The 13,308-nt window shown below is 42.7% G+C and overlaps 1 protein-coding gene across 2 annotated transcripts in view; it reads right to left on the reverse strand.

The window, feature by feature from the left end:
* Nucleotides 1-1,640: 1,640 nt before the first annotated feature.
* The window catches only part of EPHA1 (EPH receptor A1), a 33,707-nt gene continuing 22,039 nt past the window's right edge, over nt 1,641-13,308 (reverse strand). Inside the window, exons 6-18 of one of the 2 annotated variants that reach the window (XM_082059923.1) lie at nt 12,575-12,907; nt 11,217-11,335; nt 10,956-11,115; nt 8,319-8,415; nt 7,389-7,444; nt 6,997-7,119; nt 6,708-6,893; nt 6,206-6,267; nt 5,654-5,863; nt 4,845-4,994; nt 3,959-4,152; nt 3,492-3,647; nt 1,641-2,635 (exon numbers count right to left, since the gene is read on the reverse strand). In XM_082059923.1, coding sequence (XP_081916049.1) covers nt 2,557-2,635; nt 3,492-3,647; nt 3,959-4,152; nt 4,845-4,994; nt 5,654-5,863; nt 6,206-6,267; nt 6,708-6,893; nt 6,997-7,119; nt 7,389-7,444; nt 8,319-8,415; nt 10,956-11,115; nt 11,217-11,335; nt 12,575-12,907 — 1,925 coding nt within the window. In that variant the 3' untranslated portion in view covers nt 1,641-2,556. Of the gene's footprint in view, nt 2,636-3,491; nt 3,648-3,958; nt 4,153-4,844; nt 4,995-5,653; nt 5,864-6,205; nt 6,268-6,707; nt 6,894-6,996; nt 7,120-7,388; nt 7,445-8,318; nt 8,416-10,955; nt 11,116-11,216; nt 11,342-12,574; nt 12,908-13,308 lie in introns of both variants that reach the window. The other variant, XM_082059922.1, reaches the window with a different exon arrangement.

A 13,308-nucleotide genomic window follows, 5' to 3' on the forward strand; every position in this document is an offset into this window, starting at 1 on the left:
GAGCAGGGTCAGCCAGAGCAGGTTACTCAGGAATGCACCTGGGCAGTTTTTTAATACCTTCAAGGATGAGAACTCCACAACCTCCCTGGGTAACCTGTTCCAGTGTTTAAGAATTCTCGAAGTTTTTTATTACAGTAAATAGAATTTCCTGTATTTTGATGTGTTCCCACTGCTTGTCCTTCCACTGGATACCACTTGGGGGGGAGGTCTGGCTCTCTTCTTCACTCCCTCCCATCAGGTGTTTACACACAATGATAAGAGCCACACAAACCTTCTCAGCTTGAGGGTGAACAATTCCAGTTCTCTCAGCCTTGCCTCATATGTCAGATGCTCTAATCCTTTCAGAATCATAGTGGCCCTTTACTGGACTTGCTCCTGTAAGTCCATGTCCTCCTTTGTACTGTGGAGCCCAAAACTGGACACAATGCTTCAGATGTCTGACCAATGCTGAGTAGACAGGAAGAATCATCTACTGCCAGCTACTGGTGATGCATTGCTAATGCAGCCCAGATACTGTTGGCCTTTGATACAACAGCACATTACTGGCTTAAGTGAAACTTGCTGTTCACTATGACCTACCTGCAAGTCCTTTTCTGCAAAGCTGCTTTCCAGTCAGTCATCACCCAGCATGTACTGGTGCATGGGGCTATTCCTTCCCATTTCCAGGGCTCTGTATTTCCTTCTTTTCAACTTAATGAGTCTCCTCTCCTCCCATTTCTCCTGTCTATCAAGGTCCCTCTGAATGGCAGCACAACTATCTGATGTACCAACCACTCCCAATTTTCTATCAATCATCTGCAATGATAGGCTGAAGTTTACATATGTGTGACACAAGCTCATAATCTTGTGTCAGCCTCATTGGGACTTATCCACCAGCTGTGGATATCTGCCATCTAGCAACATTATTTATTATCTATACTTCATGTTAAAGACATCTGTTACTAGGACTCAACTTACTGATACACTAACCAGACACAGTAAGAGCCCATCTTGTCAGTCATACTGTAGTTGCAGTGACCTAAGTAGCTGAGATACACATATAGCATGGTTCCTTGTGTATACTCTGCTGCTTCTCATGTTGAAAGACACCCATCTTCTTCCTTTAAGTTGCAGTTCTTCAGATCTCTGCTCCTTAACTCTTCTGTCATTTAGGGTTAAACAAGACCTTCCCAGGAACAGCAGTGTTAATTTATAGCCTTAAGAATTTGGAGCATTATACAATTATGGAAACACTGATAGCTATCTACAGCAAGTGGCTAGCACTCACCTTCTTCACCAACCTGGACTTAGCTCAAGCACTGAAAAATAAATCTTGAGGTGACTACTCTTCCCAGGTAGGAGAAAATCTTAAGAACATCAGAGTGAGATTTTTTTTTTTTTTTTCACCTAGACAGTCTATTTTGCAGGAGAAGGAAGTACAACTCACGTGTATTTCATCAAACTACAGCAGTAACTTCTAATACTTCTAATCCTAATTCAACTGCATTTCCATATTAAATCTGCAGTTAAATGGACAAAGACCATTGGCTGAAACAACTAAACACAGATGTAAGGACCCTTGCTGGAACTATGTTCAAGGTACCAATCATATTTGAAATAAGTTAAATAACTCCAACACAGCCTGCTCTGTCACAGGTTTATTTACAAAATATTATTTACAGTCTATAACTGTCTCGAGCTCTTATAAATAGTAACATTTCCTCCATAGAGAAGGAATAAGACAGACCACCTACACATTTTTCTGTTACAAGTACCATATCCAGCCAAACAAGACTATTATCTCTTTTAAAAAGGGGCAAAGGAAAATTAGTATCTAAAGATTTTTCTGGCCATGGCAAAAGGTATTAAGCAGCTTGGAGAGATGGATATCTTCCTACTAAAGTGTGCATGCGCAAAACAGCAACACACTGAGGTTATGTGATCACACAAGTTACATCAGCTTCTCCTCCAAATAAAGAAGTATGCCATGAGAAAGGTGTTTAAGGCAAGAATAGCTGAATTTAAAAATATATCCCTTACAGCCTTGTGAAAGACTGAATGGTTTGTTCCTGTTGTAAAATAAGGAAGACAGAAGGCTGCTTAAGTGAGAAGGGATATATGCCAGGGAGTGAATGGGTCCAGTCCCTGCATGTCTGTATCCTTGTGCATGTTCTCTGAATGTCACAGTCTATCTGAACTCTCATCTCTAATCATTATCCACCACCCCCAACCTGCTTTGTATCTATCCTTATGTTTCCATGTGATATACCGAGGGTCTGAAACTCCAGTATGTGGACCACAGGGATTACTTAGTGCTGCACAGAAAAGACTACAAAAAACAGGGCTGAGAACAGTTTCTAAGACCAGTGCTTTGAAACGTTACTGATAGCTGCTGTAGAGCTCAGGCAGGAAGAACAGAAATGAGAGCAGGTGGTGTTGCCTCACGAGCCTTTTCAGTTCTAATTGTTTTGCTTTGCTTGTCCCAGTCACTCATTTGGAAGGAATTGCCATAGGAATTATTCCAAGTGATATCTGGAACAAATGGGCATTTAGCAGTCTTAAGAGAGCAATGACTGATCATTCCTTAAAGCCTTGGATGCTACACAGGATCCTCTTCTGGTGACCTGGAAGTGACACTCCCATTTGTTTCAAGTCCCTGAAGGAAATCAGAAAAGAAAAAATGAATTGCTGTTCTTGTTCCTCGGGGACTGGGATGTGGGTAGGGGCAGAAACAGTTATCAAGCATTAGATCAGAAAGCTTCCTTTCCTATGCCTACCTTTTCTCTAGAGAGAAGAAACTTTTAGATGTTCCTGCCCTTCCCTGGCTACCTCTGCCCATACAGTGAACTGGCTTCTCTCACCTTGTGACTAGGCCTGTGCTACCATTAAATCAAGATTGTGTACATGTAAGCTTGTGATATGGGACATGTCTCAACCCTTTAGCAGGTCTGTCACTGCACCATGCCTGCTCATTTATTTTATGTAACTGCCCTGGTTGGAGCTAGCTATACATCCCCAACCCTACTATCGAACACGGCTGTGTTGGTAAAACATCTGTCCATCCAAGGAACCCAGAAGGACTTTGCTCTATGATAGAACAGTGTCTGGCTGATGTGGGGGGAATATCACTAGCCCATGTGGAGTTCAAGGCAAGAAAATTATCTCATAAAATCCTACAAGATTGTGGAGATGGTAAGGTTAGAGAACTGTCTGTCATCCATTCTTTCCTCTTGCTTTTTGTGTATGGTATGAGTTCAGAGCAGCTAAGGCCCCTGAAGAGCCTCAAGCATGGATAGTCAGGGAATTACTCTCACAGTTTGGGCTCATCCCAGTTCTGGGCTGATTCTTCCCTTTTAGGGCAAGAAGCCAGTCCACTTCCATTTAACTATCTAGAGATGGGTAAGGAGAAGCCTTCCCAGTAAATATGAGGTGCCTGTTCAGATAGCACAGGGACAGACAGAGCTATTGGTAGCACAGCCTTGGTGCCTTGTGGGAGCTTAGCCTGCCCTTACTCAGCAGTGAGCTCCAGAATGGACTCCATGGTGTCCAAGCCAGCAGTGCGAAAGTTGGAGATGTAGCGCTTCATGCGAATGGATTCCAGCCACTCAGGGATAGATCGATAGGGGATACCATCAGATCCACTGCAGCTGGGGAGCCGGAGTGTTACCCTAAAGACAGACAAACCTCTCATTAGCCAGGTAACTACTTTAAATGGCCAGTACTATGAGACCGTACCTAAAGGGCAAGCACACTCTGCCAGGACTAGGCCAACTTATCTGCTCCCTACACAGTGAAGTCAGACTGCCCAGGCCAATGACTATGCCCTCTGTCACCATGAGAGATGGCCATTATCTTCTGCAGATCAAGCATCCAAGGTGCCTCTTGGCAGCCTGCATTGTGAACACCACCTCTCCTGCTGGAGACAGGGAGGTGAAAATCTTCCGGTTACCCTCTGCTCCTCCAATGGCAGCCTGCTTACCTGGGATCAAAGTCTGCAATGGGCCGGAGGAGCTGGGGACTTGAGATGAAATGTTGTAGTTGTGCCCGGATTTCCTGAAAATGAGGCCTCCTCGTCCGATCATGTGACCAACAGCTCTTCATGAGCTCATAGAGGATAGATGGGCAGTCCACAGGTGGGGGCAGCCGGTACCCCTCCTCTAACCGTTTCATCACCTGCACAGAGAACAAGGAGAAACAAGAGCAAAGAATGCAAAAGAGGAGCCGGAGACCTCTATGGAGCTGGGAGTGGGCAGGTCACCATTTTGCACAGTGTGCAGTCAGGGAGGGTGCAGAAGCAGATTGCACATGTATGAAGTAGGGTTTGGGCAGCAAAGCAAAGGAGCAGGATGCCTAAGGCATATAAAAAAGTGGCATACGCATATACTATCAGTCCTTTACTAGCTTAGCTCCCCTTTGCCATTCATGGCACGTGTTCATGAGAAGTGAGGACCAAATGATCCTGGCATAGGCCCAGTGAGAAAAGGGGAACCAGACTCTGAGGAATAATTTCAACAGCATGTGATAATCTCACAGGTATGCTGAACCTAGAATGAGACCAGATATAACACTCCAGAGCCAGAGGAAGGGAAGAAAGAAACCAAAAGAGAACATCTCCAGACCCAAAGGCCATGGATTATTTAACCAGTCTCATTTTTGGCTCATTGCTGTTGACACTTGAACATGGTTCAGAGGCCTGAACACTTACTACCCTTGTCTTGGTTGCATTAATTTTTAGCAGGGAGGGAGACATAGTAGTTACGTGTTCAAAGAATATCAAGACTATAGTCGGAGGGAGACATATGAAAGTTAGGCCTACATGCCTTGTTTATTTTTTTAAATCAGCACTCGAGCTCAGTGTCTGTTACCTCTTGATTGCTCATGTCCCCATATGGTTTGTCACCAAATGACAGCACCTCCCACATGACAATTCCAAAGCTCCAGACATCACTGGTTGAGGTAAAAATCCGATGAGCAATGGCCTCTGGTGCTGTCCATCGGATGGGAATCTTACCACCCTGTGAAAGAGCAGAGATACAGAGTATCCGGCATGTATCATTGAGTTGTATTTCTCTAGTGCTTCCATGCAAGAAGCTTACAAAGTGGTTCAAAGACTGGGCCCTCTTCACTTGAAGTGACGCATGGCCACACATGGGGAAATTTCTCAAAAGAACAGAAACATTCTTGGAAACTGAATGAGTTTAAGCTCTCTGTTCAGTTGAATGCTACACAAGACTACTGCTGTGGGAGTAAGAGCCTGACACCAGTCACAGCCCTATTTAGAATGACACCAGACAATCACTGGAACTTTCATTGAAAGGGACCTGTAGATGTCTCTACTCTAAACCCCTGATCATAGCATGGCTATCTTCAAAGCTAGATTTAGTTAACTGAGTCAAAAAGATTAGACCTCTTATTTTGCTTCTTATTTCAAAACCACAATCCCTCTGAATCTCTTAGCAAACAAAATCAACAAGGACTCCAGACAGAAAAGTACCACCTTCTGAATCATCCACACTGTGACTTGCAGTTTTACTATGGGTTTTCCTCAGACATTTTCCATCCAAATCTTCCCCCAGCCTGGTGTTTCCTATTGTGAAGATTCTGCCATTCTTATCTGGCAGAATCCCTGAGACTACAGTTCATTTACAAGACTGGGAGATTGTTTTTGCATTACCTTGGTTTCATAGGTTCCCTCTGTATCATTCTCCAATATTCGGGAGAGACCAAAGTCAGACACTTTGCATTGAAGACTGCGTGTTACCAGGATGTTGCGAGCAGCCAGATCCCGGTGCACATAGTTGTGTTCTGAAAGGTAGGTCATGCCAGAGGCTATTCCGTGCAGCATGCTCACAAGCTGCATAGGGCTAAATTTTTCCTCATTCTCCTGCATGGAAGAAGAAGTGAGAGAAGATCCTGGTCAAGTGACATCAATCTGCTTGGCTTCTAGTTACTGGCCTTATCAACTTGCAAATGTGAGCAGTGGTGAATAAGCAAAAATGCAATGCTGCAGCCCAAAGGACCCAACAGATTCTCAGTAAGGGACTGGTGGTGATCTCCAGAGTCATGCAATAGCCACCTGCACTTCAGCTACCAAAGACAGCACTCTGGACACTGAGCAAACTGGATGGCATCAAGCTTCAACTGCTGAGACTGGAAGTGTTAGCGAGCAGAAAGTAAGTGCAAGTTCCAGCAATACACAAGCCTATTACAGATTGGAGTCTCTCACCCGGAGGAAGGTATCCAGTGCTCCATTCTCCATATACTCAGTGATGATCATCATTGGCCTCCCTTGAGGAAGACAAAAAGGTGTCAGCCTTTTTGCAATTCTCCTACTCTTGCTTTTCAATGCCTTGCCCCAACACAGAGAACCATATCCAAACCCAGCCAGCATTCCCACTCCACTGGCACAGCTGGCTGACCCTTCTCCTTAAATCTCCCCCGATGATTTTGTATCCCTCCTTGTGTCACACAAATAATTTTACAGCATCCCTTACACTATCCCAACTTCTCATCCACTCACCAAATCAAGAAGACCTCTCCTAACACTACCTCATGATTCTCTTGGAAATCCATACCTCTCCTTCCTTCCTCATCCTCTGCCACAGACTAACATGACAATGCCTGTCTTCTCTCAGCATAGCCTCTCTGACAGCATCCTCCCTAAGAAAGGCCCAAGAGATGTGCCTGTTTCTGCTCTTATTCCAGGACTCCCTCCCACACATTCTTACTTTTGGTGACAACTCCTTCCAGACGCACGATATTTGGGTGATTGAATTGCCCCATAATTGTTGCCTCACGCAGAAAGTTCCACCACTGTGAGTCTGAATATGTCGACTTCAGGGTCTTGATGGCAACCACAATACGTTCTTTTCCGGGGAGCCGGAGTGACCCACGATAGACCTCCCCAAACTCCCCTGAGAACAACCAGAGGCAAAACGTCACAGATGAACTCAAGAATAGGCAAGAAAATAAGAGTGTGCAGGAACTGAAACATGTGGAGAGCAACAAGTAACTCACCCTCTCCAATTACATTCTCCATAGTGACACAAGAGACATCCAGTTCCTTCGTGAATTCCAGTACACCTCTGCTGGGGTCATCATATGGTTGCAAATCTACGTAGGGCTTCAACCAGACCTTCTCTATGGTAAAGGGAAATGTGAGAGCAAATTAACCTGTCAGTTCTTTTGACAAGCTTTTTAGGGCAAAGCTACAGAAGCAGGGGGGCATACATGGGATTCGGACAATGGCAGCAAACAAATGTACCAAACATACATTGAAGACTTGAGCTGTTATGGGAAGAGGCAAATTACATCAGAAAACACATGCCAGTCTGAAACTACTGTATTTTTTCATTCCTTCCAACCTATTCCAGGCTTCTCCCTGTTTCTACTGCCCCTTTGAAGCTTACCTCGATCAAAGCCTGAAGTATTGTAATCTGGCCGTGCTTGTCTCCGACGAGCCTTTCTAGAACATAAGAAGCAGTTGTGAAAATAAAATGGTCAGCAGATAGGAAAGAGAAAGCATAGACTTCCAGGGTGCCTGCCCTGGTTGGTCAGAGACAGAGTTCAGGGTAGCAGAGAGCAAAGTAGAACCAGATGCTTGCACCTACTTGGTAGGGAACAGCTAGCAAGAAAATGTGATGCTTCATTTACATTTAGAAATGGAGCTTTGTTTTCATGTGGGTAGTTTCGTTCATCCTTCTGCTTGCTGAATTCCAGATGAATTTCTATTTATTTTATGTTTTCTGCACACTTTCAGTACAATACTTGATCTTCTTAAAACCAAACAATAGCAGCCTTACAAACATTTAGAAAGGAAGTAGCATTTTGTATCTGGGTAGAGGACCACTAAAGTATATGGAGAATGGCTTGAAATGACTGGAAACATGTATTGCCTTCTTAATTCATCAGTAGCTATAGAAATCACAGAATCACAAAATCACAGAATTTTAGGGATTGGAAGGGACCTTGAAAGATCATCTAGTCCAATCCCCCTGCCAGAGGGGGATTGTACCATAACAATATTTTTATTCATCTGTCATGATAACAGTATGATAGTGCTGGATTATAACAAAACTGAGAAATCACCACATTTTCTTCTGTTCTCAGTAGCCATCATTATCTTACAGACACATCAATCCCTCCAATCCTGCTAATCAAAATTACTTACTGAGGCTCATTCCACCTTGCCACAGCACACTGGTCTTACTCTTTCTTCTCTAACTAACCTCTACCTATCCAATATCTTGTGAGAAATCAGGGCCTCCCTCCATTTAAGCTCCCATAGCTCAGCTATTCCTACATCTGTATCTGTTTCAATACCAAAAATCAACACTTACTTTCGGTGAAAGATGAAAAGTCCCAGAAGCAGCCCAATAAATAACAGAACTCCGAAAATAATAGAGACTATGATTCCACCAGACAAAGCTCCTGTGTCTGCAGAAACAAAAAGAAAGGCTATATAATTTATCAGACCGAGAACTATTTGTCTGCAACGTAGCAACCAGCATCTACCAGACAGTGGTATTAGGTAAGCTATGGCCATTTGTCTTCCAGGCAGCAGAGCCACCAGATTTGAGTTCTATGATACTGTTATTCATGTGCATGGAGCACCTTCCGAGGGGTATCTGGTTGACTCTTATTGACAGTCTTGGTCTTCTAGTTGAGTAATTTATCCCTATGCCTGATTTCCTACATAAATTCAAAGACACTTTCAAAAATGAAGAACAGCTGTTCCTTGCCTCTCACTCCTCTCAAACTGTTCTTTCGGATCAGACCCTTCTTCCTGCTCAGTAGCTGATTTAGACTATAGCACAGCAAAGACATTGTTTTCCCTAGCAGTCAAACTAAACTCTCTTCTTGTTTATGAAATTGATTTCCCTCCCCTTCCATCAATATCTGGGCTTGGTCCTTAGTGCCTTGACAGAAGCCACTGTCTGCTTAGGACTTTTGAAACAAGCAAGTACCGACTTAGGAACTTGCAGTCTAACATCATATTGCTGTTTTCTCAAAACTAAGCATCAGGTGGTTTCTTTTTGTGATTGGTTAGCATTCAGATAGCATTCATACAACACAAGTTGTCTTCTTCCATTTAGATTCTCAAGCTAAAGCTATCCATTTTCATACAGTATATTTGAATTTAAGAGAGGAAATGCTAAATTACTTCTGTTGGTGAAGCATGTTTTTAAATCTTATTTCCCATAACTTAAAAAACTATTTAAAAAACTTAAAAATACATTAATGAAAAGTGTTCATATCCATATCTAATGAGAATCTACATTTTTAAATATTTTTCCCTAAAGAGATTTAGGAAAACATCCAGAGGAAGAAAATTCCTAAAGAATTTGTTTCAATAAATGGCAGATTTTAAAGCAAGGAACAGCTTGTGTGACACAGACAACTGCATCTGGTAGTGTTTCCTAACATCCAGTCCAACAGTCAGCATCCATAAAGTCTAACTAGCACTTGTTATTCTTGCTCAATTTGATGCTTATACATCCCACTAAAATTATTAAAATCACCAACCTAGTTAAGTAGAAATCAAGAGGCAGAACTGATGTTCTTTGTTATGGAAATCAAAAAGGCAAGATTTGGAAGGTAAGGTAATACCTTTTATTAATAAAATGGACAAGCTTTTAGGTACATAGCGCTTCTGCAGGAAATTAAGAGATCTAAATTCTCAAACTGAGATTTTAAAAAAATGCATTTCCCTGCAAATCTTGCTCCACTAATATTCCTAAACCAGTACAGCTAAACAAATCTGGTATTATCAAAGAACTCCCATCAAATGAAACCTTGCTGGTACTTCTTTTAAATCCCTTTCATATTCAAAATACTTTCGTCTTGGCATGATAAGGTGTTCAACTTTTATTTTTTAAAAAATCATAATCTTGATGAAAATATTTTCTAACATGTCCTTTTATAATTAAAACCATTTAAGGTATGTTATTCAATTGGTTAATAATCACTTATGCTATCATCATTTGGCACTGCGACTTCATGAAAATTTTACCAAAAGCTGCTGGTGCCAAAACCAAAAGCCTAATCTTTAAATTATATTCCAATCATGGTATCACACTCCTTATTAGCTTTTACACAGTTAACTATTCAGTTACATTAAAGTATGCCTTTGGTCTCTTCCATGACCTTATTTCACTACAATATAACTAGCCTTTCAAAGACATAATTTCAACTCACGTGCTTCTAAAATTATCCATAGTGTCAATAGGAGGATCTGTGAATGTGTGGAATAAAGAGAGAGCAAACTCCATATATAGCTTTTGATAAAGGGCAAGTCTCTGGGTAACCCAGTGAAAGAAGAGATTGGATGTGAGGCCTGTATGAGGTGTTCTTTGATACAGGAGAAAGGTCTTCTTGTGGCCTCAATAGCTTAGCCTTCTGTACTTTGTGCTTTAGTGGAGAACTTTTTTCAGCAGCACATACCATCTTTTTGGGCAGAGTTACATTCAGGGGCTGAACTACATACAGCAGAAATTATAAAGCTGGAAATAAGCAGTGGTGAGGTCCTTTGAGTTCTCCTTTTCACTAGTAACTTTCACACAAAAGGAGGCATACTGTAATAATTTTGCTAACATTCAAACTTAGAAATATTAGCCAGAATGAAAATGTCTAGATGAAGAGCTGGTTAAGTGATCTGCCAGTACAACACACAAACCTGAGACTGATCAGTTCTGAATGGGAAAGTACAAGTGGATTTTATATGACAGCAAAGAAACAGGATAAATGCCTATGTTTTTATATATGTTTTTACAAATGTTTTTATAATGTACATTTTTATAAATGTTCTACGTTTTTATAAAGCAACAGGCTTACCCCTGATGACAAGGAACTCAGAAGTGTGGTGTTAGTGCCTTACAGCTAGCAGAAGACAAAAAGAGATCCATCTGCCATATGAATATAAAATCTGATGGAGAAGTAAGTTTTTCCCAAATGAGATACCAGTGGTGGTTGTTTACCTGGTGGAAGAGTGCGAAATTCCTGCTCCAGGGAGTAGGGCCCAGGTCCAAGGGGTGTGATGGATCTCACACGAAGCAGGTAGGCTGTGTCTGGCTGCAGGTCTCTCAGAGTGACATTGGGCTCAAGAAGATGCTTCACTGTGTAACGTGCCTCCTCTCCCTGCAGAAATCAAACAGGGTCAAGTAACAAATACATGTTGAACAGAGGACACTTCCACTCCTTTGGGTGAAAGGGGAAAGAACAAATAAGGCAGTCCTCACCTTCTCAAAGAACATGACCTCATACTCCACTGAGGTTCGGCTGCGCTGCCGTGGGGCAAGCCAAGAAACAGAAAGACTACTGTCATCTCTTTGTGTCAGGACAAACTGGGATACTGTCACTGGAGCTTCAGGGCAGAGAACAGAGAACATCAGGAATAAACACAAACATAATGTAAACCAGGCACTCTCTGCATTAGAAGCTTTCCTTCTCTGGTCACACCATGCAACTGGAGCTGACTCTCATTGCCACTGCTGCTCTCTCATCATTCTCTTCTGTGGTAAAAGGGAAATGAGGTCTTTGGTTGTAATTAATTGTTCTCTGTGAACAGTATACTTCTACCCCAACAGCGGGTAACTTTCTTTGACACTCAAAACAAAATCAGGGTTCCAAGAAATTACATATAATCCAGCATTGTACAGGAAGTGTTCAATATGAAATGAAAATGTTGGGATTTTACGGTCTTACTGCAGCAGTAACACAACTATCCTATGTGATTTATGAATGTAGCTCCATTTCATAAGGGTACAGTGCAATTCAGTGCTCAGAAGCCCTCTGCTGACCAAAAATGCATTGCTGTTCATGAAAAAAAAGGTAATTCTCAACAGCCTGCAAGGACTGAAGCATCCAGACTAGTTCTCTCCTTGTCCTCCATCATCACCAGGAAGTGATGAGGTGAGCCAAAAGTAGCTCTGCTTTTCTAGCTCAGAATTGTGCTGCCCTCGCATAGCATTAGGAAGAAAAGTCATGTTTTGTCACTAAATCAGAACTTGGGGAAAACACCAAGGGCTGTTGAGCACTGTGATGTCACATGCATAACCACGTTTCATAGCACTCTGGAAAGTATTCACAGGACAGCCAAACTAGCCAGCTTGAAACTAAGCTACAGGAATGTGTCAAGAACTGCTTTGTTTCTAACATCCTCATTTATCCACACTTTCAAAGCTTGCTTTTTTTTTTCAGTTACAGCAGGGTTTCTGTTGTGTTGGGGCAGATTTTTGCAATATCTAAGTCATGGGAAATATTTCATGCCACAGTCCCTGTTCTTCCTTGTCACACAGGTAACAATACCTAGGCTGAATTACACTACTGTATGACAGGGAGGGCTTTATCCTCCTCACTTCTGTAAAGTTCTTAGTGGATTCATAGCTCTTGGTGGGTAATGGTTACTGCTGGTTTGACTTGCAGGGAATATGACTGATGGACTTTACATGCCAGAGGCAGAAGTACCTTAGAGTCCTTATCATACCATACCAGCAAATGTGGACAGAAGGAGAAGATGGAGAAAGCTTAAACATTCACAGAGATTCCTCTTCCTTTTCCTGATGAGCAGGAAAAACTTCTCTCTGCTTCTGCTAACCTGCATGTCCAACTGCGACCCAGACAGCCGGAGCAGTTCTCTGTGGAGCAGGTCCCATTTCTGAGACACCATTACGGGCTTCCACAGCAAATGTGTAGTTGGTGTAAGCTTCTAAGCCGTCCACGTCCACAGCAGGTTTAGTGAGACCAGAAGCACTGGGGGAGAACACCACACCAGCCTCACACGGCTCACATGACAGGAAATGGCAGCGCTGACAGAAGACTCTGTAAGTCAGATCCTTTCGCCCACCGTGGTCACTGGGTGGCTGCCACCACAGACTCAGCTGCGTGCCAGTAAGGGAGAAGCTGACATTGCGGGGAGCAGAGGGGGGGCCTACAAGAAGCATGAAAGAAAGTATTAGATCCAGCTGCTAATACTCAAAATACTGTGGCAGTTTCCATTCTGCTGATGCATTTTGAATGGAACCCTCTGTCACCCCCAGCCTCTACCTCTCTGATCTCTCATCCCCATTTCCTAACATTATTTTTTCCTCCCATCTCCTTGTTCATAGAATCACAGAATAGTTTGGGTTGGAAGGATCCTTTAAAGATGATCTAGTCCGCCTCCCCTGCCATTGGCAGGAACATCTTTCAATAATTTGGTCAAAGACCTGTCCAGCCTGACCTTGAACACTTCCAAACACAGGGCATCCAAAGCTTCTCTGAGCAACCTGCTCCAGTATCTCACCACCCCCATTGTAAAAAATTCCTTCTGTATGTCCCATCTAAATCCAC

The sequence above is a fragment of the Streptopelia decaocto genome (assembly GCF_964273445.1).
Source record: "Streptopelia decaocto genome assembly, chromosome: 1".
NCBI classification, from domain to species: domain Eukaryota; kingdom Metazoa; phylum Chordata; class Aves; order Columbiformes; family Columbidae; genus Streptopelia; species Streptopelia decaocto.